Below are 26,648 nucleotides of genomic sequence, written 5' to 3' on the forward strand. Positions count from 1 at the left end.
AGCAAAGTATAAGTTGTATGGCACGAAAAGTATATTGTCGGACTCATGCTGGAAAGAAGTTTCCTAAAGATGAAAGTACCAACTCCGCGTGCAGGAAGTTTTAAAAAGAAACAAAATAGAAGAAGGGGCAACCGATGAATTCCAAGGGATTGATCATCTGACCTGCAAGTGAAGCTAGCCCCAAACTGCTGCTGCAGAAGAGGAGAGGACCAGAGGTGTCTATCTACCACAAGGGCTCAGATCTGGTCAGGCAAACTGATACACAGGCAACCTGGGGTTTCAGAACATATACCGCCCAGCTAGTGCATATGCTTTGAAGCAAATAAGTGTAAATTTTCCATTCGTCCCGTAGATAGTGAAAGATTAGATGAAGCGTATGCCTCTGGCAGGGACGTGTTGCATGTTATATAGGCAAAGAGGTTTACAAGATTTGATAGTTAGGTTATGTTGGATTGATCCTCAAGAAAAAAACACAAGATGAGGATGAATCCTAACAACCACAACTACCGGTTACAACACCACGCAACACGCTAGCCTACCGGGCGTACCGGGCGTATATACGGTTTATACTTATACCGTATATACATGTTACAATGTATTCTAACACACCCCCTCAATAATTTCACCAAGTTGAGATTGCTCTTAAAATCTTCCAATTTTCGCCATGATAAGGCCTTGGTAAACCCATCAGCAACTTGATCACCTGTGGGTATAAACTGAATGTCCAGTAGCTTGCTAGCTACTCTCTCTCGAACAAAATGATAGTCAACTTCTATATGTTTAGTTCTTGCGTGAAACACTGAATTTGCAGACAAATATGTGGCACCAATGTTGTCACACCAAAGACGAGCAACTGGCGAATGAGCAACTCCAAGTTCACGCAGAAGAGTTTGGACCCAAATAATCTCAGCAGTTGCATTGGCTAATGATTTATACTCTGCCTCAGTACTTGACCTTGAAACAGTAGCTTGCTTACGTGCACTCCAAGAAATCAGGTTGGGACCAAAGAACACACAGAAACCTCCTGTTGATTTTCTGTCATCAGGACATCCTGCCCAATCAGCATCTAAGAAGGCACTAACAATGTTGCAAGCTGACTTAGTGAATTTTAGGCCTGTACTCATAGTACCTTTGAGATATCTCAAAATCCTTTTAACTGCTGTCATGTGTTGGGAGGTAGGAGAATGCAAATACTGACAAACTTTGTTCACTGGGAAACAAATATCCGGTCTTGTTAATGTCAAATGTTGCAAAGCACCTACCATACTTCTATACCTTGTTGATTCTTCGGCCCCCAAAGGTTCTCCTTGTTCCTTTGACAGCTTTTCAGAAGTTGAGAGAGAGGCATGTTTGAAATCTTGCAGTTTGTCATACCTGCACGTTTCAATATATCCATGACATATTTTTCTTGGGTCAGAAGGATGCCATGTTTTACCTTCTTAACTTCAATTCCCAAGAAATAATGTAGATCTCCTAGATCCTTCAAGGCAAAATCTCTTCTCAAATCTGCCAACAAAGCTACAGTTGCATCTTGTGATGAGCTAGCAACAATTATATCATCAACATAGACTAACATAAACATAATAGTCTTTCCTCTTCTAAGAAAGAACAGAGAGGTATCCCCTCTTGATGGTTTAAAACCAAGTGCTTGAAATTTGTCACACAACCTGGAGTACCATGCCCGAGGTGCCTGTTTTAGACCATACAACGCTTTGTCAAGTTTGCAGAGATGATTTTCCTTGCCTCTAATTTCATAGCCAGGTGGTTGTCTCATATAGACTTCTTCCTCTAGAACGCCATGGAGGAACGCATTCTGAACATCCAATTACCTGAGGCTCCAGTTACTGGATACTGCAACAGAAAGAACAAGTCTGATAGTAGCTGCTTTAACAACAGGACTAAAGGTATCTTCATAATCTATACCGTATCTCTGTTTGAATCCTTTTGCTACTAGCCTTGCCTTGTATCTGTCAATTTGACCATCTGCCTTTCTTTTAATCCTATAGACCCACCTACAATCAATGATATTTTTATTTTTTATTGGTGGGACTAAGTGCCAAGTCTTATTTTTAATAAGAGCATCATACTCATCACTCATAGCCCTCTTCCAATTTGTATCATTCAAAGCTTCTTGCAAGTTATGAGGTTCACCAGTAGTTGTCAGACCACCAAAACGAGGTTTGAGCTTGTCATACCTAATTGTGCCATCTGTACGAATTTGAGGTTTTAAAATGCCATGTTGTGACCGTGTTCGCTGGGTTGGCACATCAGGAGCTGCAGGTGCATGCGGCACAGAAAATCCGCCGGAGGAGGGAGGATCCGCACGTGATCCCATGTCAGCGCGCGATCCCGTAGCGGATCTGTCGCCAGCGACAAAGGATATCTCATCCTGTCGGGGCAGATCGACGTGGGATCCCGTGCGCACGTCTCCCTCGCTTGGTTGGCCCACCTGGCGGCCCGCGAGAGGGGAGCCGATTGGCCCACCTGACGACGCGCTGTCGGGAGATTCAGCGGGCGGCCTAGCGCGCGCCACGCGTCGTTCCCGCGGCGGCGTCTGCGCAGTCGAGGCAGATTCGCCCCCTGGTCCACCTGCGTCGCCTGCGCTTGCTGACGCTGCAGGCTCGGGATCGCTGCCCGTTGCACCTGAATCCTCCTCATGTTCTGCAACAGTTTCATCTTGTTCTGGCTGCATAAAATCATGCACAAAAACTGGATTTTCTCCATTGTTAGCAACAGGATTAGGGCAAAAATTAGCCTGTTGATCAACTACAGGTTCGTCCCCATGATCAAAAGGTGTAGACTCACGAAGTAAAAGGACTTCTGACCGGAGAGGGGTGCCTGCATTAGGATTTAGATTTGCAAAGGGAAAAACTGTCTCATCGAAAATAACATCACGGGATATGTATACTCGTCCAGCGGCAACATCTAGACATTAAAAACCTTTGTGAAGATTGTTGTAGCCAAGAAACACGCACTGTTTGGAACGAAATTCTAACTTTTTGGAATTATAAGGGCGAAGATTCAACCAACATGCACATCCAAAGACCCGAAGAGAATGATAATTGGGTTGTTCTTGAAACAAACGTGTCAGAGGAGTTTCAAAATTAATCACATTGCTAGGGGTGTGATTTATCAGATATGTAGCAGAGAGGAAAGCCTCATCCCAAAACTTCAAGGGCATGGAGGCATGGGCTAAGAGAGAGAGAGAGAGAGAGCCCTACATCAACAATATGTCGATGTTTTCTTTCTGCTGACCCGTTTTGCTGATGAGCATGGGGACATGAGACATGGTGAGTGATTCCTAATTGACGAAAAAAGGAATTTAGACGTTCATACTCACCACCCCAGTCTGTTTGCATAGTGATTATTTTCTTATTGAACAACCTTTCAACAAGGTTTTGAAATTCATGAAAGACTTTAAACACTTCGGATCGGTGCTTAAGGAGATATATCCACATGAATTTGCTGTAATCATCAATGAAAGACACATAATAGTTTTTCTTATTGATAGAATCACGGGCAAGCCCCCATACATCGGAGAAAATTTGCTCTAAAGGAGCTTTAGACACACTGTTTGAACTAGGATAAGGAAGTTGGTGACTTTTGCCCATTTGGCATGCATCACACACTCCTTCTTTATTCAACTCGCTACTAGAAAAGGGAATATCATTCTAGCTAAGAACATGACGCACTATGGTAGATGACGGATGCCCTAGCCGACTATGCCACCTTTCAACAGGCAGTTTATTGGCACCAAACGCTTGCTTGCTTGAGCTAATTAAAGGAAGCCAATGATACGGGGTAGAGACCTTGTCTACACCTACCGCGCAGAAGAGTTTTCCTCGTTCCCTATTCCTTGACGAGAAAAAAAGTTGGGTGAACTTCAAGGAAAGTATGATTATCAGTGGATAGGCGATGGGCGGAGATAAGGTTTTTGGCGGCATCGGGTACATGCAAGATGTTCTTAAGATGAAGATCACGAGTAGGGGTACGAACGGTAGTGTGACCAATATGACTAATTTCCATACCTTCTCCGTTTGCAGTGTGGACTTGATCGTTGCCGTGGTACTTGTTGTGGACGGTCAACTTGTCGAGTTCGCTGGTGATGTGATCGGTGGCGCCAGTGTCCAGATACCAGTTGGTATCTACTCCATAGGACGAGGTTGTGGCAGATCCGGCGCTCTTCTCGTTCTTGGTGTAGGAGATGTCGAAGCGCCAGTAGCATTCGAGGGCGGTGTGATTCGGTCTCTTGCAGATCTGGCAGACGACCTCAGGAAGATCATCGGCTCCTCCGTTGCCGTTGCCGTTGCCGCGGCCTCCATTGCCACGACCACCGCCTCCATTGCCACGACCTCTGTTGCCGCGGCCACCTCCTCCATTGCCGCGACCACTGTTACCGCGGCCACCTCCACCGCGGCTAAAGCCACCGCGGCCACGAGAGATAGTGTTGGCGGAGGACTGGGAGGAGTGGTCTCCACCTTCGAACATAGCAAGACGCTTTTCAAAACCGATCAACTGAGAGTAAAGTTCAGCTACCTTGATTGGTTCAGTCCTCGCGGCGCAGATGGACGAGACAAACGAGATGTAGTCGTAGTCTAGTCCGGCAAGGATGTAGGAGACCATGTCATCATCATCGAGTGGCTTGCCTGCTGAAGCCATCTCGTCGCCCAGCGCTTTCATGCGCCCGATGTAGTCGGCGATGGTCGCGGTGCCCTTTTTGGTGGTGGAGAGGGCGATCCACGTGTTGACGATGTTGGCCTATGTCTGGGAGAGGAACATCTCCCTGATGGCGGTCCATGCCGCGGCGGCCTTGGTGCAGTGGGCGACTTGGATCATCACAGGTGGCGAGATCGAGTTGAAGATGAAGCTGAGCACCTATGAGTCTTGCGCCACGGTGACAAGATACTCCGGGTTTGGCGCATCTCTCGGCTTGCCGTCTTTATCGGCGAGTTTGGGCTCCGGGAACGGGTGATCGGGGTTGAGGAGATCGACCAGCTGTGCTCCACGGATGGTGGCTAGGGCTTGCGCGCGCCAGACCAGGTAGTTGCCCCGGTGCAGCTTGTCAGCGATGGGAATGAGGGCAAAGGCGGCGGTGGCGGCGGAGCTGGAGCTAGCCATGACTAGGTTTGGATGTTGGAGAGGAAGTTGGCTCTGATACCATGAAAGATTGGATGAAGCGTATGCCTCTGGCAGGGACGCGTTGCATGTTATATAGGCAAAGAGGTTTACAAAATTTGGTAGTTAGATTATGTTGGATTGATCCTCAAAAAAGAAACACAAGATAAGAATGAATCCTAATAACCACAACTACCGGTTACAACACCACGCAACACGCTAGCCTACCGGGCGTACCGGGCGTATATACGGTTTATACTTATACTGTATATACATGTTACAATGTATTCTAACAGATAGATGATAGGAGGAGAGGAGGAGGGAAGCCCCGAGCTGCAGGAGAAGGAGAAGAAGAAGAAGAAGAAGATAACCAGGTGAGTCTTTGAAAGCATCAAGCTAGGCTAGCCGCTACAGGGGAACAAGGTAAGTAGTAATAACTATAGAAGAAAGAGCATTGCAGTCAAGGTCCATCGTGCTTTATTCCACAATTTTCCACAGTATGAATGGATCGTAGAGAATGGGTGGTCAGATCACCGGACGGGCTTGTGAAAGCAACGGCCCGGAGGAGACTTGATACAGATGATGCATCTGCCTTTGCTCTCAGAGAATAAGGAGCTGATAGGAAAGAATACGAGAATAAAGTCGGTGAACGGTTCGGCACTATAATTCACCTGTTATGCAGATGTATATGTTCCAGCTTTTTTGTAAGACATGTTATGCAGAAGTATATGTTTCAGTTTTCTTGTAACCTATAGACCGATGCACGAATGTTGCTCCCTTTCAGTCTTCTGTAACCTATAGACTTATACCACCTCATCCATCCCACAAGGATCACTTTTAACTTCCCAATAATGTCCCCATCTTTGTGTGCCTTATCAAACAATTTCTATTTTGTCGATTTTTGATTTTCTCACTCTAAGGTTCAGGTCAATGCTAAAACAATTGTTTGCGCGTTGTAACCCTATATAAAGGATTGCTTTCAGATAACATAAAACGCAGAGAACTTCTCGTGCTAAGACCCCTGTTGCTGAACTACTGAAATTTACTTCAGATATAATATGTAGATATAGCGAAAGTTGGTTCAGCGAACGGAATCACCATTATGCACCACGGGAGGGGCAAAGCTGGCCTGAGCACAAGAATACAACTCACAAGTCAAAAATATATACAACTCACAAGTCAAAACGACAGTAAGACTAGCCTCCATCCTCTTCGGTTCCGGAGACTCGCTCTCCCGCACGCTGATGCACGCCAGCATTCAGGATGAAGTATACTACGGTGCAAGTTGCGAGATGGGGCAAAACTCTAGGTGTATTTCGGTGTGTCTTTGGTCGAGGCCGGTAAGCAGTATATAGAGGAGAACCAGAGACGGTATCATGTCGCAATCACGATTTCAAACCGACTTGGTTTCCAAGTCAAACTTACCAGACAAGAAAACAATGAACTTGTCCGTGAAGACACCAAAAATAAAACTGCAAAACTGCATCCCTGCAAGGCAACAGACCCGATTTTGGCAGAACTGTCCATCAAGACACCAAAAAAATAAAATGGCAAAAGGAAGTTGCGGCCCGGCAATGCAACAGACCGGATTTCGGTATACCATTCATGCACATGTCGCACGTATGCGCCGCCTTGAGCCCGGCCCGCCCCGGCCAGGCGAGTCGAGCGAGCGCGCATGTGGTGTCCCCTTTCTCGTCTCAACACATCACTTAGAGTGGTTTAGAGAACTCACTATATAAAGAAGTCCAAGTCTTTCTCACTTAGCGGTATGAGACTAAACTTTAACACCACCACTTGCCATTTTATTCATGAGCCACTATTTAAGATTTCAGATATTGTTATGGGCCTAGCCCATTAATTTCTAAGAGGATAGGCTCGCTGAATTTTGCACTAGAATGTATGTACTACTACTTATAATGCAACTAAGTTCCTATAATGTACTCTAGCCGTTTCTTTTGTTATTAATTATAAATTTTATTGCAATTTCCTTGCTTTTATGTCCATGTTTGTTAGTAGTTAGGAAAAGGAGGTGGAAGAGTCGCTTGTCAATCTGACACCGTACAAACTTTCTCTCAAGCTAGGGCATAAGAGCATCTCCAGCCATTCGGCCCCCCAGGACGCTAAAAGTAGTGGTATGAGGGTGAACCGGCGCTAGTTCGGCCCCTGGGGCCACCTAACTTCCAGCCACGCCCCCAGGACGCGGAAAATTCGAACTTGGTCGTTCCCGCTTACAAAAGGCGTCACACAAGTCCGGCGATCGCAAGTCACAGTTCGGCGATTGGACAGGCGTACAAAAAATAGAGCGGCAGAAGTTCACGTTCGCATCACTCGCGGGCTCTGCCCCAGGCGTCGGTGGAGTTGGCGTGCGGGGGCTTGGTGGTGTCGGAGCTGCTTCTGGGCTGGGCGGTGTCGGCGCGGCATCGGTGCTGCTGGGCGTCATCACGCGGGCTTGGTGGCGGCGCCGGCGTGGGCGTGGGCGTGGGCGTCGGCAGCGGTGTCGAGGGAAGCTGGTTCAGGATGAGGCCGCGCTCCGCCAAGTACCACGCCTTGACCGCCTCGTCGGTGCTCTGGAGCATGTCCGCCCCGCCTAGCAGGAAAGCCAGGTCGGTGTTTCTCTTCTTCGCGGCGACGTTGGTCCGGAGCAGGTCGAGCTTGACGGCGCTGCTCGACATCAACGCCGACCACCGCGCGTTGGTCTTCTCTTCACGAAGGACAGCCCGGGCCTGCACGTCGGCGAGGCAGTGCTCGATGGACTCGTGCACTCGAGCGGTAGCCGCGTCGGCGTGTTTCCCCTTCTTGGCACCTTTGTTGCCGTCCGGCCGCCCTTCCGATGCGCCAGGAGTCGGCACGTCCGGCTTGTAGGTCTCCTTGGCCTTGTCGAGGGTGCGCCGGACTTCGCCTACTTCTCGCACTTGTCAATGCGTTTGTAAACGTGAAGGTACTTGAATCTCCTTACGGACTTGGCCTTGGTATGTGTGATGTTACCACGATCACCTTAGCAACCAGGCGCCACGCCCACCAAAGACCACCTCCGCCACCATGAGCAAGGACATCATACAAAAATTGTGGAAAATGATCCATTCATACTGTGGAAAATGATCGTGTAGCTCATACTCTTGTGACTCAGACACCATACGAAAGTTGTGGAATAAAGCAACATGGACCAATAATGCTCCAATACTCTTACCAGCTAGCCTAGCCTGTGGCTTTCAAAGCCACACCTTATCTTCGTCTTCTTCTCTTTCTCCTGATATCCAGGGCACGCAGTATGCGTCCAAAACCTGCCATCCTTTGGCACGAAGACGCTTCACTCCATATGTCCTACCGAGCATCACTAGTCTGCTCGCACATGCTACTGACCTTAAGGGCTAGTAGCATGTCGTGGCGTGCCACGGCCAGATACATCATGTAGTTCGAGAGTGATCGCCCCCACACACGGGGATTCTACTGTGTTTGTGTTTGCTTGGGGATACGATATTGGTGGTGATGTGCCAGACAAATATCACATCTTGAATCTCAATATTACCTTCCGGCAATTTCACATTGAACAGCCCGGAGAGATCATCGTTATTCTTAATCGTACACCAGATAGCTTCATACAACAACTCCATGACATCCCTTTGAATCACTAAGGTCCTCTCGTAGTACAGTGAGGAGGAGCGGGGTTTTAGAGGAGTAAGAGCATCTCCACTCATGCCCCCAATAAGGCCCCCCCCCCCCCCCCCACCCCACCCCAAGCCACTTTTTCAGCGCCGGCGGACAAAAAATGCCCCACTCGTACCCTCAAGGTCTCAGTTTTCGTCAGATTTGGCTAAAATTAGAGCCGGCGCTTCCAGGCGAAACCCAGCCCGTTGGGGGGCAGTTGGGGGAGGAAAGAGAAGGATTTGCATGTTTGTGAGTTTGAAAAAAATCAAGACTTGAAAAAGTTTACAATTTTGGAAAAAAATAACGATTCTGTTTTAAAAAGTTCATAATTTGGGAAAAAAGGTTCAAGAATTTGAGAAAAGTTTTTGAATTGGCAAAATGTTTCAAATTTGTAAAAAAGTTCATGCATTTCAAAAAAGGTAAAACAAAAAAGAATTAACCGGACAAAAACCTAGTAAAACCGCGAATCAACATATGGTTGAGTTGGTTAGGTGGACAGTGGTATCCCCAACTCACCAGGGTTCAAATCCTGATGCTCGCATTATTCCTGGATTTATTTCAGGATTTCCGGCGATGCGCTTTCAGTGGGAGGAGACGTTCCCGTTGACGACGAGGCGCCTACAGTGACTTCGTAAATCTCAAAATGATATGCCGGCTCAGTCTCTCGGAGGTGCTCATAGGGGTAGGGTGTGCGTGTGTGCGTTCATAGGGGTGAGTGTATGTGCGTGTATATGAGCGCTTGTGTCTGTACTGATGCTCAAAAAAAAAACCTAGTAAAATCAGAAAACTAAAAACACATAAAAGAAAAAACCGGTTGGGAAGCTTCCTAAAACCGGAGGGGCTTTGAGAAAACGAACTTGAACGATGTAAATAAGGTTTGGGCTTTTGTTTCGTTTTGCCGTGATGGGCCTTTTTCTGGGGTTTGTAAGAAGGGAGAGACACAGACGCTAAAAGGTGCCAACAAAAGACAACTCCTAGCGCACGGACTACAACCTACCCTCGAGTTTAGGGTTTACGGCCTCCGGTGGCGATCTAATCGCCGGCGAGAGGATTTACGATACCTACCCCACCCGTCGCCGTGACCGCGCCTAGCGTGGCGTCCGGCGCTGTGTGTGGTTTGTCTGCTCCCGCAAAGTACCAGGGACTTTCGATCTGGGAGATGGCGGCGCCCGCTGGCTCGTCTTCGGCGGCTGGTTGGAGCGGCAAGAACCTGGAGGAGATGATGGAATTTCTGGACTTGAAGGATGATGAATTGGATGATGTGATTGTTGGGGATGAGGAGGTGAAGCGATTTGAGGCTGATGCTAGATGGCTGGCGGTCGGGAAACTGAATACGTCCCGCCCGTTCAGCTCTCCTGCCATGTTCGAGACCTTGAAGTCAGTTTGGGGATTAGCGCATGTGCCAAGATACAGGGAAGCAGGGGATAATCTCTTTATATTCCAGATGTTTTGTTTGGGCGATTGGAAGATAGTCGTGCATGGTGGCCCGTGGCTGTTCAAGGGCATGGGCTTGCTTGTGGAAGATTACGATGGTAAAACTGATCCCACTTCTGTTTCTTTCGACGGACTATATGTTTGGGCGCAGATTCACAAGATCCCAGAGCTGTACCGCCACGTGGATGTTGTTGACCAGCTTGCTGCCCGGATTGGAAGGGTTAAAGAGGTTCAGCTTGCCCCAAAACTTTACTATGAAGGGGATTATGTTCGTGTGAGAGCTAGAGTTCTTGTTGGAAAGGCCCTTACCAGATTTACACCCCTGACTGTTAAAGGAGAACGTCACCTCCTGCCTGTTAGAGTAAATAGCATAAAACTACTACTTTACAGGATAGGGTTTCAAAAAACTACCGGTTTTCAATTTTTCTCAGATAACTACCAAATGGGTGGTTGGCTGTTTCAGAAAACCCAAATCGTGGAGTGCTTAGCTATTGATCATGATTATGACAAGTCGGACCCGCACCTAAACTCACCGTCAGTTTGACCGTTTAGTTTGACTGTTACCTGACGTGTGGGCCCCACACGTCAGTGTCTCTTCCTCCTGCTCTTCTCCTTCCTTCTTCTCCTCCCTCCCCACAGCCCCGCCTGCGCCAACTCAAGTCATGGCCGCCGGCCACCCTGCTGCCCACGCCGCCGCTCCTTGACCTCCACGGCGACCAGAAAAAACAAAGGCCGGCTCCTGGTGCAGCTCATCTCATCCACCAGTGAAAAAAATAAAGGCCAGCTCCACCTCCTTCGCGCGGCCATGGCTGCCGGCCCTCGCTGCTGCCCACGCTGCCCCCTTCTGCGCGGCCATGGCGACCGTCTCTGCGCGGAGGCCGGCCACGCCACACGCCAAGCCAGGGAAGGAGCGCCGCGCGAGGAGCAGCCGGCACCCAGGAGCACGGCCGCCGCCAACCACGCGCCATGGCCAGGGGGCTGGGACTCCGGCCGCCGCGCCCAGGAGCTGGGACTCCGCCCGCTGCCCCCAGGGGCTGGGACTCCGGCCGCCGCCTTCGGACTCCATGGCCGCCGTGCCTTAGAAAGAGGGAGAGTGAGATGACGCACGGAGGGGAGCTCACGAGAGGGAGGAGGACGCACGACGGCTGCGGCGGCGCTGGAAGGGAGCTCCGTCGCGACGGGAGAGAGCTCCCCGTCGAGCACAGCGGCGGGTGCGCTCCTGTGGATCTTGAGCACGGGAGGGACCCGATGGCTTTTTTCAATTTCTTTGAAGGACCTGATTGCTTTTTTAAGTTTGCAGGGACACTGACATATGGGCCCTAGATGTCATTTAACGGTCAAACAAACAGTCAAACAATCAGTTTTCTTACATGCGGGCCCTAACTGTCATAATCATGATTAATAATAAAGCACTGGACAATTAGAGTTTTTTGAAACAGCCGTCCCCTGACTTGGTAGTTATCTGAGAAAAATTAAAAACCGGTAGTTTTTTGAAACCCTAGTCTGTAAAGTAGTAGTTTTATGCTATTTACTCTGCCTATTAGGTATGAGAAAATACCCTACTTTTGCCAAGTATGCGGCTTCATGGGCCACAACCATGAGGAGTGCGGAGATGGGGTTTGGGAGCCAAAGCACAAACAGTTTGGCTCCTGGATGCTTGCTCGGCGTAAAGAGGTGTCTCAGAGGCCGCAAGATGGAGGCCGTCCTATGAGGGGAGGGAGATCTAGAGGGCGTGGAAGGGCTGGTAGGGGAGACCCAGCTCCACGCAAAAGATCATCTCAAGATGCAGAATTAGATGGGAATGAGGAGGAGGGAGACACAGAAACAAGCCCTCTCAAATCTGTCCAGGAAGAAGGGGTGCGACCAGCTGAGGACCCAACTGCACGCAAAAATCTGAACCTGGTACTTTCAGTAGATGTTTCAGGGACAAGCAAGACGCCCCCTGGGAACACTGCTGATGGTTCCCCTACCAATACTCCGCCCCTCCCCCCGGCGTATGTTTCTCCAAGAGATATCAAGAAGGCAAAGAAGGGGTCATCCCCGGCAAAAAACAACCTGGCACTAGTGGCGGGCTCCGTGAGTGAGCGCCGCCAAGCCCAATGAAAACCTTATGTTGGAACTGCCGCGGGATTGGCGATCCCGCGACGGTTCGAGAACTCCGCGATCTTATGGAGTTGAGTGCGCCGCCGATTCTTTGCTTAGTTGAAACTCAACTTTCGAAGAGCCGGGTTGAGGGTCTTCGCTTTTCTCTTGGTTATGACTTTAGTTTTGGAGTAGGAAGTAGTGGCCGTAGCGGTGATCTTTGTATTTTTTGGAAAAACTCAATTGATATTGCAATAAAGAATTTTTTCCAGTATCATGTGGATGTATGGGTATCTGAACCAGGAAAGGAGCAATGGTGCCTAACCTGTTTCTATGGTGAAGCGAACTGGAGTCTCCGATACAAAACGTGGGAGACCATGAAGAGACTTAGAGGGATGAGCACCCTCCCGTGGCTGTGCATCGGCGACTTTAATGAGATTTTGCACAAGGAAGAACAAATTGGTCCTAATGAACGAGATGGTGCTCAGATTGATGCTTTCCGGGATGCAGTTGATGTATGTGGTCTTGCGGACTTGGGCTATCGAGGCTTGGACTGGACTTGGGAAAAGAAGGTGGCCGGAGGGCATTACTGCCGAGTACGTTTGGACAGAGCTCTGGCAACAGCTTGCTGGTCTTCATTATTCCCATTCGCGAGCTTGGAGCACTTAACTGCAGTAAAGTCGGACCACTGTCCAATCCTCTTGGAGACAGAGCTGGTGGACGTGAGTGTTCGAGCAAAACAACGTCCTTTTAGGTACGAATGCATGTGGGAAAGAGACCCCAGCTTTGGTGACCTGGTCCAAGATGTGTGGAGATCATCGGGTCGGGCGCGCTCTGTGTCTGAACTGTCAAATAAACTCTCTTGTGTCGCAGGTCGTCTGCAATGCTGGGGTCGGACGACCTTTGGCTCAGTACGCGGAGAGCTGCGACAACTGCGGGCCAGGTTGGAGGAGCTCCGCGCAGCCCCATCTCGGCTAGAGCCAAGCATCCAGGAAAAAGAAATCGAGGACCGCATGGTGGAGCTTTGCTTTCGAGAGGAAATTATGTGGCGTCAACGTGCTAGAATTCAGTGGCTCTCTGAGGGAGATAGCAACACGAAGTTTTTCCACCGGAAGGCTAGTGCGAGGAAATCTAAAAATCGCATCACGGAGCTGCAGCGTAGTGATGGCACCATGTGCACCGATCCAGAAGAGATGGCAGCCTTGACTTCTGGTTTTTATGAGCATCTCTATACTTCGGAGAACACTATTGGGATGGAAGAGGTCCTGTCACACATACCTGTGAAAGTTGATGGCGCCATGAATATCAAGCTTAATTCTCCCTATAGTAATGACGAGGTGAAGACAGCACTCTTTCAAATGTTCCCTACAAAGGCCCCTGGGCCAGATGGTTTTCCTGCACACTTTTTCCAGAGGCATTGGGATCTCTGTGGTGACAAGGTGACCGATATGGTGCTTCGTGTTCTTAATGGCATTGATTCCCCGGAGGAGATAAACAAAATGTTAATTGTGTTAATTCCCAAGATAGCAAGTCCAAAGAATCTAGGACAGTTTCGACCGATTAGCCTCTGCAATGTGATCTTCAAGATTGCATCAAAGGTATTGGCTAACCGTCTCAAACTTATTCTCCCCAACATCATTTCCGAAGAACAGTCTGCATTTGTACCAGGGCGTCTTATCACTGACAATTTTATCTCTGCTTATGAGTGTCTCCATTATATGGCCGTATGATCGTATCACTAACAGATTGCATCAAAGAAACTGAAGAGCAACAGATTTTGTGTGTTGAAGCTGGACATGATGAAAGCGTATGATCGGCTGGAATGGCCGTATCTGAAAGCTGTTATGCTGAAGCTTGGAATCAGCCCGCGTTTTACTGAGTCCGTTATGCGATGTGTTACTTCCGTGTCCTTTTCAGTAATGCTCAATGGAGGTAAATTGGATGAATTCAAGCCCACCAGGGGGATTCGGCAGGGGGACCCCATATCGCCCTACCTATTTTTGATAGCTGCCGAGGGGCTTTCTTGCTTACTGAAGTCTACACTTGCAGACGAGATGATACAGGGTATTACAGTGGCTACGGGTGCTCCACAAGTGAACCATCTACTCTTTGCTGATGATAGTTTGTTATTTTTTAATGCTACTCCTGACATGGCTAGACGAGTTGACTCCCTCTTGCAGAAATACTGTGGGGTGTCCGGCCAACGCATAAATAGAGACAAATCCTCTATCTTTTTCAGCAAGGGATGCGCTGAGTCACTAAGGCAGGAGATTAAGCAAATTTTGGATGTGCAAAATGAAAAATTGTCAGAGAAATATCCGGGGCTTCCTAGTGATGTGGGGAGAGCCAAGGAGGGATCCTTCAAGTATTTGAAAGATCGGATATGGAAGCATGTCCAGGGCTGGATGGAGAAAGCACTCTCTGTGGGAGGCAAAGAAGTACTTATCAAGTCTGTGGCCCAAGCAATTCCAACCTATTCAATGTCATGTTTTAAACTTCCTCGAGGATTGTGTCTACATATCAATGGCCTTCTGCGCAAGTTTTGGTGGGGCTCAAAGAAGGGCGAGAAGAAAACCGCATGGGTCTCGTGGGAAGTGATGACCCAACCCAAGTTCATGGGAGGTATGGGGTTCCGAGATATTGAACTTTTCAACTTGGCGCTCCTTGCCCGTCAAGCATGGCGCCTCCTACAGCAACCTACCTCTCTGAGTGCACACATCCTCAAGGCGGTCTATTACCCTACGAGCTCTATTCTTGATGCCGAGGTTGGTAATTATCCTTCGCAGGTCTGGAGGTCCATCTTGGAAGGTAGAGACACCCTCAAGTTGGGGCTTATTAAGAGGATTGGTAATGGGGAGGACACCCATATATGGCAAGACAATTGGATCCCACGGGATCACAAGTTGAGACCGATCTGTGCTCCGTCAGCAAACGCTCCTCTCAAAGTCGCAGATTTGATTGATCATACTACAGCGACCTGGGATGCTGCAAAGCTGGATGAACACCTCCTTGCAAATAAGGCGGAAATCTTGAATATCCCTCTCAGCTTGAGAGTGCAGGAGGATTTTTGGGCTTGGCATTATGAAAAGAATGGGCTATTTTCTGTGCAGTCGGCTTACCGGGTTTTATCAGCAACTAAAAAGCAGCGCACGGACTGGCTGGAGCATGTATCTGGGCATTCTCACATTGATGCCGATCGAAAATCTTGGGCAAAGGTATGAGGAATGCAACTTCCTCAAAAGATCAGAGTGTTTGCATGGCGATTGGCTCAGACATCTCTTCCTACCGGCGAAGTAAGGAACCATCGCAAGATGGCCGATACGCCTGCCTGCGCTTTATGCCACTCAGATGTTGACTCTTGGCGCCATTCTTTGTTTGACTGCAAGATGTCCCGATGCGTGTGGGCGTTAGCGGATGAAGAGCTAACGGAGGTCATTGTTTCGAACAAAACGGATGATGCGAAGCTGTGGATGTTCGTTAGTTGACACACTTCTGCAGGCAGATCTTACTCGAGTAATCGTTACTATGTGGGCAATTTGGTGGGCACGGCGACGTGCTATCCACGACGATCAATACCAGAGTCCGATGAGCACATCCTGCTTCATTAAGAAATTCCTGGAGGACCTGGAACAGATCCCACCTCGCTCACCAACAAATCCTAATGGCATGCATGTTCGTACCAGAGAACTGCATGTTACCTGCAGGGACACACATGCAAGAGCAGTTCCTCCGCGAGCGGCATGGCTCCCTCCGCTTGAGCATGATATGAAGATTAATGTTGATGGCGGCCTGTCGAGGAATGGAGCCAGGGGAGCGGCCGCGGCTGTGTGCCGGGACAAGTCTGGGAATTACCTTGGTGCTTCTGTAATTGTTTACGATGGGCTGGTTGAGCCAGCATCGCTTGAAGCTCAGGCATGCAGCGAAGCAATGTCCCTTGCCTCGGATCTTCACCTCTCGTCCTTCTGTATTGCGACGGACTGCGCAGAAGTGGTTACGAACATTGCCAGTGCAGCTTCATGCCGTTACGCATTGATCATCCGGGAGATAAACTGTCGCCGTGGGGCTTTTCAGTCAGTCAATATTATACATGAGAAGCGGGAGCACAACGGAGAAGCTCATTCTCTGGCCAAAGCAGCCTCCTCGCTTCCGTCCGGGCGCCATGTGTGGCTTGCAATTTTGCCTGATATAATCTGTATTCCCATGAACCTTGCTACTTAATAAAGTTTACAGATTTCTCAAAAAAAAAAGACAACAGGAACCAGCTCCTCAACTAGTAATAACATTTTGGTTTTCGCCCGGTTTTCTGTAAATTAACTGGGCCATTCTTTTTTTCTTAATTAATTGATGAGGCAAAATTTTTGCCTCCGTTTAAAAAAACTAGTAATAACACTAGTATTTATGTTTTTTTGCTGAAACTATATTTATGTTGGGTCACTTATTTTTTATTAGGTACGTTCACTCCTTTGTTAGGTCACTGGGGTTTAGTGACAAGTCTATCGAATATCCAATTTTGAATCCAGGCTCATCTGCACTCAGTTAAGAGAAAATTCAAAACAAATACTTAAATTTGTTTAAAAAATATGATATTTTTTGCATGGAAGAATATTTGGTGCATGAGGTCCGCTTTAAATTTCAGACCATTTGGATAGTAGCTCTCAGCTAAAAAAATCAAATTGGGTCAAAAACGGTAGATGAACAGTAAACTGTTTCATCGACCCCAAACTTATCTTTTTTGCCGAGAGCTACTCAAATGTCTAAATAAGCTGAAAATTAGGAGCGGACATCATGCACCTAAGCACCTTCCATGAAAACAAGGGATTTTTATGAGTTTTTCAGTATTTTTTTAGAAACGGCATCCCTACTTCCATTAAACCAACTCTTGTGCCGAGTAGCCTACTCCGGCATCCCAAGCACCACACGTCCGTATCTTTGCTGACCAGCATTAAGCACCTCTCCGGTTGCTGCCTTGCATCCGCCGCTATTTAAGTGTGGCTAGGCACTCGGCAGGAACCACACTTCAGACCTCCGCTCTTAATACCCTCCGTCTACCACACACGTCATGGCCTCCGGCTCCAAAGTCTTCTAGGAAGGCTTCTCCGGCATTATTGCGTCCTGGGTTGCCCGGAGAGTGGTGGAGTAAATATAGAGGCGGAATATTCCTCCTCTACATGATTTAGGGGTTCGACTATTTCCCTCTTAGTGGAGTAAAACTGGATTTTTACTCCACTAACAGGTTATAGGGGATCGGTTAGAGTTGGCCTTAGGGCCATGAAGGCGTGGTGGATCTCGGCCCTTGCCAGCGGGAGGGTTCCGTTTCTACATACTTTTTTGAGTTTTGTTGTAGTTTGTCTTAGAGAGACGTGGCGGCGGTGACTATCTACAGATGGAATAAGGTTATCCTCGCGTAAACCCCGTCCCGATGGTGCTTCTAGTATCATCGGAGGGCATGTGGAGGTTTGTCTTCGGTGGATCTTATGGAATTCGTCGGCATTTTTCTTCGGTGGATCCACGTGGATCTGGTCTTCGTTCATCTATGTTTGTCTGTCTATAGGTTGTATCCTTCCAATCTACGCGTGTATTCATCGACGGTGGTGGTTGTTCTGGTGTGCTCTGGTCCCATCGGGCCTTGGCACGACGACTTCGTGATTGTCTATTACAACAAGGTTTTCCCGGCTCCGATGAAGGAGGGGCGATGATGATGTCGCACCTTAGGCTTGCTTTAGTGTTTGTAGTCATCGGTAGGTGGTCTTTGGACCTGGATGTATTTCTTTACTTCTAGTATTCTTTGTATTACCTTAATAGTTGATGAATAGATCATGAGTTTTCTTTGAAAAAATGCTAATACTGAAAGAGAGAGACATGAGGTTGGCCTGGAGGGGTTTCCGATGTTCAAGGTGAGTCCTTTTCATTCAGCACTTTTTGACTATTTTTCATTTAGTACTTAAAAGCACATTAATTAGTACCTAATCCATTGACCAGCAGTAGTAATTGTTGATTCCAGGGACCCTGAAATTTGAAGGCCCTGTACAGCCGCTCCGATTGCGCATGCCAAGATACGGACCTAAGAGCATCTTGGCCTCTAGGGGGCGCCTAAAATCGCTCCCTGGGGTGAGCCGGCGCAAAAACTCAGTCTAGGGCCAAGTTGGTCCCTAGCCGCCGGTCTCAGGGCCGTCCCCATGCGCGTTCACAAAAATTTAAATATATAGCAAAGTTCAAAGTTCGGCGAAGTTCAACATATATTACATTTAAAAAGCGGGTTTTTTATTACATATATAATTAAAAAAAGAACTGGCTAAAAGCGAAGTAGTCGTCGTCGCCGCCGCCGTCGTCGTCGTCCGGCTTCTCCTCCTTGACGCGGCCGTCCCTGGTGGACCCCTGACCGGCGTCGCCTATGCGGGCTGGTGGCGGCGGCGCGGCTTCGTCGTCGCTGTCGTCGATGACGACGATTCCTCCCTCGTCGCGGCCCCGGCGGCGCTGCGCGAATCGCCGCAGGGCGGCGCACTGGCGCTCCCTCGCCATCTTCAGAGAGTCCGCGCGCGCCCATTCTAGGGTCGCGTGTAACACCCTCGATGCGACTATATCTCTCACGTGTTGGAGCACGACTTAGAGGCATAACCGCATTGAAGGCAATGTCGCAAGAGGGGTAATCTTTACACATCCCATGTACTGAATAATAAAGAGGTACGTAGTTGGCTTACAATCGCCACTTCACACAAGCATAAATATATCATTACAATCATTCAGATACAATCAAGGTCCGACTAAGGAATCAAAATAAAAGAAGACCACCCATAATGCGAAAGATCCCCGATCGCCCCGACTGGGCTCCACTACTGATCAAAAGGAAACGAAACAACTCAACGCACACGATCTTCGTCGAGCTCCTCCTTGAGCTCGGTTGCGTCACCTGCATGGTATCATCGGCACCTGCAAGCTGGTTTTGAAAGTAATCTGTGAGTCACGGGGACTCAGCAATCTCACACCCTCGCGATCAAGACTATTTAAGCTTATGGGTAGGAAAAGGTATGTGAGGTGGAGCTGCAGCAAACACTAGCATATATGGTGGCTAATATACGCAAATGAGAGCGAGAAGAGAAGGCAAGGCACGGTCGTGAACTAGAAGTGATCAAGAAGTGATCCTGCAACTACTTACGTTCAAGCATAACTCCAACACCATGTTCACTTCACGGACTCCACCGGAAAGAGACCATCACGGCAACACACGCGGTTGACGCATTTTAATTAGATTAAATGTCAAGTTTTCTACAACCGGACATTAACAAATTCCCATCTGCCCATAACCGCGGGCACGGTTTTCAAAAGTTCAAAACCCTGCAAGGGAGTCCCAACTTAGCCCATCACAAGCTCTCACGGTCAACAAAGGATATTCCTTCTCCCAGGACGGCCCGATCAGATTCAGAATCCCGGTTACAAGACATTTCGACAATGGTAAAACAAGACCAGCAAAGCCGCCCGATGTGCCGACAAATCCCAATAGGAGTCGCGCGTATCTCGTTTTCAGGGCACACCAGATAGGTCAAGCTACGAGTAAAACCAACCCTCGAGTTGCCCCGAGGTGGCCCCGCAGGCTGCCCGTTTCGGACCAACACTCAGAGGTGCACTGACCCGAGGGGGGGGGGGGTTAAATAAAGATGACCCTCGGACTCCGGAAACCCAAGGGAAAAAGGCTAGGTTGTTAGTGCAAATGGTAAAACCAAGGTTGGGCCTTGCTGGAGGAGTTTTATTCAAGGCGAACTGTCAGGGGTTCCCATTATAACCCAACCGCGTAAGGAACACAAAATCAAGGAACATAACACCGGTATGACGGAAACTAGGGCGGCAAGAGTGGAACAAAACACCAGGCATAAGGTCGAGCCTTCCACCCTTTACCAAGTATATAGATGCATTAATTAAATAAGAGATACTATGATATCCCAACAATAATCATGTTCCAAAAAGGAACAAACTTCAATCTTCACCTGCAATTAGCAACGCTATAAGAGGGGCTGAGCAAAGCGGTAACATAGCCAAACAACGGTTTGCTAGGACAAGGTGGGTTAAAGGTTTGACATGGCAATATGGGAGGCATGATAAAGTATGTGGTAGGTATCGTAGCATAGGCATAGCAATAGAGCGAGCAACTAGCAAGCAAAGATAGAAGTGATTTCGAGGGTATGGTCATCTTGTCTGAGATCCCGCAAGGAAGAAGAAACAAGTCCATGAAGAAGACAAACGGACGAAGTCGAACGGATCCTCACAAACGCGATGTTATCGAAACTAACCCGAAGAGGCAACACCGGAAAAAAGCAAATAACATAGTAAACAACCACCACATAAACATGGCATGATGCACCTCCAAGTATGATGCATGTCCGGTTTAATGAAGCATGGCATGGCAAAGTGCACAAACAATCCTACAAATTAAGTGGAGCTCAATATGCAACCTCGTTGCATAGTGATGAAACACCACGTGACTTATTTAGTTCTCTCTCGTTTATGTACTCAACAATATTAAATATTGGTTAGCATGGCAAGAGGTGAAGCATAAAGAAAACCACATATCTAGGCAAGTATGATTTCCGTTTGTTGGGCTATATGTGAAGACTGTATGCTGCAGTAGCATGGTGATGCCGTGACGGCCTTGGTGCCCTCAGAGATGGCGTGCTTGGCGAGCTCGCCGGAAGCTGCCCCAGCCAGAGCCAGACATGTTAGGCATTGTAGTGCTTCCGGAACGTGTTTAGAGAAATAAATCAGATTTTTTTTAAGCACCGATGCTTATTTATACAGGATAGCTTAACTAAGCGTCTTTTTTGTAGAAATAGACACCAGTACTTTAGAAAATCTTGGTTTATTTTTCTAAGCACCCCTCTAAGCATCTTCCATTGTATAAGGCCTTATACTGCGCTAGCCACGACGCCTCCATCGTCAACTGCTTCAATATGTCCGCCTATTGGCGCAGGCCCCATACGCCGGGTAGTTTCTGGCGTACTTGTTAGTCGGCCGATACTTTTTGTTAGATATATTTAAGATACATGTATTCAGTAGTTTAGTATTTATAATCCATTTTCTACCTTATTTTTGGGAGAGGCGTCTTGCCCTTCAAGTATTGTACTTAATATATACTTGTCTTCGAAACTCAATAATACATTTATTATATCGAAAACAGTCCCTCTCTATCCCTTCTAACATGGTATCAGGTTTACTCCAATCATAAACCCTAGTCGTCGTTGCTTTCGCACCCGTGCGCCACCCCCGGAGCGGTCGGCCTCCTTGACCGCCGTCGGGGGCCGCGCCGCCCGTACTTAGGGTTCGTCCGTCGGTCGTGTTGGCCGACTGCCCTAAAGAGTCTTTTCTCCGAGCCCTTACTCCGGGTTTTCTCTCTCCCGCTAGTCACCTTGATCGGCGTTTTATTTTTTGTTTTCCGATTTATGCTTGATCGATTTACGTTGCCCACCGCCGTCATTGACCCCCGCGTGCCTCTACTTCGACTCCAGCGCGACCAGACGAGCTCAACTTTGACCTGGCGGCCATGTGCGCTGTGGTGGCCCGTCAGGGCCAGCCACCGTCCGCGTGTCGGCCCACCCATCGCCCTGCGTCGGTCGTCTCCGCCTCCGCCCGGGAGTCCTACGTCGCCCTAACCGGGTGTCTTCGCGCCATGCGGCGGTCCATCATAGTCGCCATTTGCGCGTCGGCCCGCCCATCGATCCATGCCACCCGCCTCCACCACATTTACACGACGGCCCTGCGGTCTGCCTTGCAGGCCTCGTCCCAGCCCGCGTCAGGGCCGCTGCGTTAGGCTCTTCGGCTGCCTCAGCTCGGGCGCCGTGTTGGTCGCTCGGGCCTCGCTACTCGGGCACCGGTGTTATTTTGGCAGCCCGGGTGCCGGCACTGACACGCTTGTCCACACGTCATGCCACGCCGTCCGTCATCGTCGGCCTCATCTTGGACTCCGCCGCCACCCCGTCTCCACTGAGCGGCATCCCCGACCTCGCGCGCGCTCGTCTTGATCACCCGCTCGGCCCCGCAATCCGCCTCATCTACGCCACGCGCCCGACCTGGCCTGTCGGTTGCGCGCGCCTCCGCAGGTCCCGTGAAGATCGTCTTCGAGTTCAGCGCGCCCCTCCACCTATTGAGCAAAGGGCTGCCACTGCGTGCCCCGTCGGGCCGCAGCGCCGCTGCCCCGTGGTTCTCCCCGCAGATGCATCGACTTGTGTGCCGCCGCTGCGTCGCCCCTTCGTGTCGTAATGCCGCGATACGCGGTCCCCGTCGCCACCCCAAGGCCGTCCCCGCGGTTCCACCGTCCCGCGCCCAGCCGCTGCACCGCCCAGAGGTCTTCCGCCGTTGCCCTGACCTGTCCGCCGCCGCTGCGTCGCCCCTTCGGGTCGTAGCGCCGCGGCCCGCGGTCCTCCGCGTCCCCGCGCATCGGCCTCTCGTGGTATGCGCCACGCTGCCTCCCTTAGCGCGGGAACGTCACTGTTCGTGCCGGTCTTTGTCACACTTTGGGTTCTCCTTGCCTACTTCGGGCATCGTCGCCGCGCTCCAAACTAGCTGCCGCCGCCGCTCTTCTTCGGCGGCCGCTGCAGCTCAGTCACCCGAGCCATGCCATGAGTCCACCATCGTCGTCTTCATCCAACATCAGCTCATCGCCAGCGTCGCCATCATCTTCCCTGACCACTTCGTATACTCCGACCACCGTCAGCGACATCGGCTCCATGCCGCTTGGCGCCACAACCGTCATCGAGTCCTTCTCTGCTGGCCCCTCAGACTCCTCGACATGGTGTACAACTCGTGTAGGTCCCTCGTCTATGCATGCCCGGTGCTGGCAACACTGATGCATGCCTTCATCGACAACGTGTCCCCGGGCATGGCAAGCCTGGTCGGCGGTTCGTCAACTTCGTCGTCGTCCGTCTATGCATGCCCGGTGCTGGCAAGACCGACGTGTTTCTTCATCTACGACGTGTCCCGGGGCTTGTCTAACCCGGCGCGACGCCTCGTCAACATCATCTTCTCCACGGCGCACCACTATTTCGACACCAATGCGCCCATGACTAACTCGGCGCCTCCTTGCGCCCACAGCTCCACGGCGAGTTTCCCGACACCGGCTACCCCTCCCTCGAGATCGACACAACGTTCTTCGCGTGGCTACCTCAACCACGGCTACACCACCCTACGCTCTCGGCTACCTCGACATCAACACAAAGGGTTATCATTCGCTTGAGAAACTCGTTGGCTTCCCCTACTGTCAATGCGTCTGTGTTGTGACACCGTCCACGACACTACCACTACGACTGCGCGGGGGGGGGGGGGGGGGGGGGGGTCAGCCCGTCGGCTGCTGTTCTCTCCAGTCTGACCGCTCGCGACGCTCTTGTTGTTCGCAACGCCACCGCTATGATTGCGGGGGATGTTAGAGATATATTTTACTCTATAGGAGAGGCATCTTGCCCTCCAACTCTTGTACTCAATATATACTCGCCCTCGGGGCTCAATAATACATCCATCATATTCTGCAACAATCCCTCTCTATCCCTTCTAACACTTTTGGCCAAGCAATACACGTGAACGTACAAACATGTTGAAGCTGACTGTAAGAAAAATAGAGAGGAGATTGCTGGCGTAATGCTTGGATGTTGTATTGAGCCTCTCGGGCAACTTATATAAAGCACATGGCTTGGAGGGCAAGAAGCCTCTTCTAGGGAAAAGGCAGGAGATGATTATAAATCATAGTCTACCAAATACAAAGATATAGCTATATATTCGAACATCCCCGCGCAGTCGTAGCAGCAGCATCACAGATAACAGGAACATCGCAGACAGTCAGACCGGAGAGAATAGCAGCCAACGGGCTGACATTCCCCTGTAGTCGTAGCGGGAGTGGTGTGGACGGTGTCACATTGCGAACACGTTGACTATAGAGAAAACCGACTAGTTGCTCAAGTGAGGTGATAGCCCTTTTGTGTCGGTGTTGATGTAGCCGAGAGCTTAGGATGGTGTAGCCGTGGTCGAGGTAGCCATGCGTGGGACGCCGTGGTCGATGTCGCTTCAGGGTCGCCGGTGTCGAGGTAGTTATCGTGGAACTGCGGGTGCAAAGAGGATGGGAATCCAACAGAGTACCAATTGTACCTTAGTATGTGGCTGATGTTTTTATAAATCCAAGTTATGTCAATTTCTTGTGAATATTTTTTTGAACAGAATTTCTTGTGAATATAGATTTGCCGATTGCGAACAAGTGAACGTGCAAATGAGCCAGCCATAGAAATTCCAACTCGGCAATAGAAAACAGAGGGAACTTCATGTCGGCATCTGGACTAGACCGAGATAACTTTATATGAATTGTTTCAAATATATTTAGAGAAAATGATTCCAAAAATAGAATAGATCTGTAGCAGCAATGGTTTTACAGGGTGACACGATAGGCCCGTAATCTTGAAACTCAAGGGTTATGAAATAGGAATCTCTTATACTCCCTCCGTTCCAAATTACTCGTCACAGAAATGGATGTACGTAGAACTAAAATACATCTAGATACATCCATATCTGCGACAACTAATTCGGAACAGAGGGAGTATATACTACTTAAAAAGAACGTAAGCGTTCTCATTTTACCTTCCTTTGGACCATCCCTTCGTCAACCCTTCCTTGTCCTTGTATGATAAACAATCAAATTAATTTATTTACCTTCTGCGCCAATTCTTTTTTAATTTAATTACCAAATTTCTGATCAAACTATAAGGTAATTTATAGGCAGGATTTGATCAACATTTATTTACACAGTCGCATTATTATAGGCAGGTAAATCACAAGCTAACGTATTAGAATATTTATATGCAGTTGCAATGCACGGACATTGTTCTAATATAGAAAAAAAAGTTGCCTAATGGAGGACAACATGACTCACTTGCTTGTTGATTGGACTATCAAAAATTGGAGAGGCGCTTTCCAGTATAAGGGCGGTACATGTTTGATGGGATTTTGTTGGCCAAAACAAACTCAGCAATTGCAGGCGCTCTGAACTCCCCATCTGCAAGAAGCACATTACAGTATGATCCGATTTAACTGTCAAACCAACTCAGCATATAGAAATGGAATGGAAAGGTTGCTGGGGAAAGCTAAAGCAAGTTTACCATATACGGTCAACATGACCTCATCTTTCTTCAGCAGGACTAATGATGGGCGCTTTGCTGCCGGGTTAACGTGGAAAAGCTTGGCTACATCAGGACATGTAGTCTGGTAGAAGTTGGTAGTATTGAAGAATTGGTCGTAATCTTCCAGCCTTGAGGCAGCAGCAAGCTCATCACTGTGAGTACCCTATAACATTTGATGACAGAGTAATCAATTTTTGGTAACATGGCCACGTCGTTGGTGAGTTTTGTTGCGATTCAAGCATTTTATTATGGGTGAATCTGGGTATTCTGGTTGGGATTGGAACGTACCCAGAGGGAGTCGAGCAAGGCGAGCACGGCCACTTCGCCGCTGGTAATGATCTTCTCGGCCTCGTCGACGGCGGTGACGTTCTGCACCGCAGGGCCCAGTCTCTGGGAGATCCAAGCGAGGATGGCGTCCCTGAAGCCATGGAAAAATGGCAACGTTGATCATACAACAGCAGCAGCCGCGGAGGGGAATGAAGAAGTATTTACCTTTTTACTTACTTGGTCCTCTCGCCGTAGTAGGGGTAGGGTTTGGGCACGCCGTCGATGAAGAAGAGGACGGTGGGGTACCCCTGGACATCATGGGCGCGAGCGAGGTCATGTTCCTGGGTGGCGTCGACCTTGGCGAGCGCGACATCGAGCCCCCAGCCGACCAGGTGCGACGCGGCCGCGCCGTACTCCGGCGCGAGCTTGCGGGACCAGTAGCACCAGGGCGCGTAAAAGTCAACTACGACGTGGCGGCGGACGGCGAGGAAGGAGGAGAAGTTGGCGGCGGTGAGGACGACCACGTGGGCCTCGTTGTCGTTGACTACCTCGGGCAGGATGATGTCCGGGAGGGAGACAGAGGCGGAGGAGGGGTTGGGGAGGACGAAGAAGGGGGTGGCGAGAAAGAGGAGCAGGAGGAGAGATCGGGGTGTGGGAATCTGCATCGTCGCCATGACCGTCCGGCGAGTGTGTGTGTGTGTGTGTGTGTGTGCGTGTGTGTGTGTGTGAGAGAGAGAGAGAGAGAGAGAGAGAGAGCGTGTGGGGGAAGTGGAATGGATCCAAGAGAGAGACCAGCGGCGACTTTGAGGCACCGTGAGCATCGGCATCACCGCCGTGGGCGGCCGGCCGGCCTCGTCAGCACGCTCTAGTTTTTTGAGCAAAGCCTGCACGCTCTAGTACAGTAGTGATTTTTTTTTTCTTTGAGAATCTAAGTATGTGATTTGATAGAGGTAGAACTCTACG

General features: G+C 49.4%; 2 protein-coding genes and 1 pseudogene across 3 annotated transcripts; 1 reads left to right on the forward strand and 2 right to left on the reverse strand.

Annotated features, from left to right (window-relative positions):
- Positions 1-4,499: 4,499 nt before the first annotated feature.
- Positions 4,500-4,641, reverse strand: LOC125526122 (small nucleolar RNA Z247; annotated as a pseudogene).
- Positions 4,642-13,289: 8,648 nt separating this feature from the next.
- Positions 13,290-16,494, forward strand: LOC147963020 (uncharacterized). Its single transcript, XM_087529442.1, has 3 exons — positions 13,290-13,874; positions 14,022-15,491; positions 15,775-16,494. The coding sequence occupies exons 1-3, from the start codon at positions 13,290-13,292 to the stop codon at positions 16,492-16,494; spliced, it is 2,775 nt and encodes a 924-aa protein (XP_087385568.1).
- Positions 16,495-23,889: 7,395 nt separating this feature from the next.
- On the reverse strand, positions 23,890-26,434 carry LOC125516313 (protein disulfide isomerase-like 1-4). Of its 2 annotated transcripts, XM_087527867.1 has the most exons (5): positions 25,923-26,434; positions 25,707-25,836; positions 25,398-25,581; positions 25,172-25,294; positions 23,890-24,350 (listed from the first exon to the last, which is right to left on the reverse strand). In XM_087527867.1, the coding sequence occupies exons 1-4, from the start codon at positions 26,357-26,359 to the stop codon at positions 25,191-25,193; spliced, it is 855 nt and encodes a 284-aa protein (XP_087383993.1). In that variant the 5' UTR covers positions 26,360-26,434; the 3' UTR covers positions 23,890-24,350; positions 25,172-25,190. The 2 variants fall into 2 exon arrangements, with proteins under 2 accessions (XP_087383993.1, XP_048537752.2); XM_048681795.2 differs by lacking the exon at positions 23,890-24,350 and having other exon boundaries at positions 24,675-25,294.
- Between the last annotated feature and the right edge of the window lie 214 nt (positions 26,435-26,648).

The sequence above is a fragment of the Triticum urartu genome, chromosome 6A (genome assembly GCF_056163025.1).
Source record: "Triticum urartu cultivar PI428250 chromosome 6A, HENAU_Tu73, whole genome shotgun sequence".
Lineage (NCBI taxonomy): Eukaryota > Viridiplantae > Streptophyta > Magnoliopsida > Poales > Poaceae > Triticum > Triticum urartu.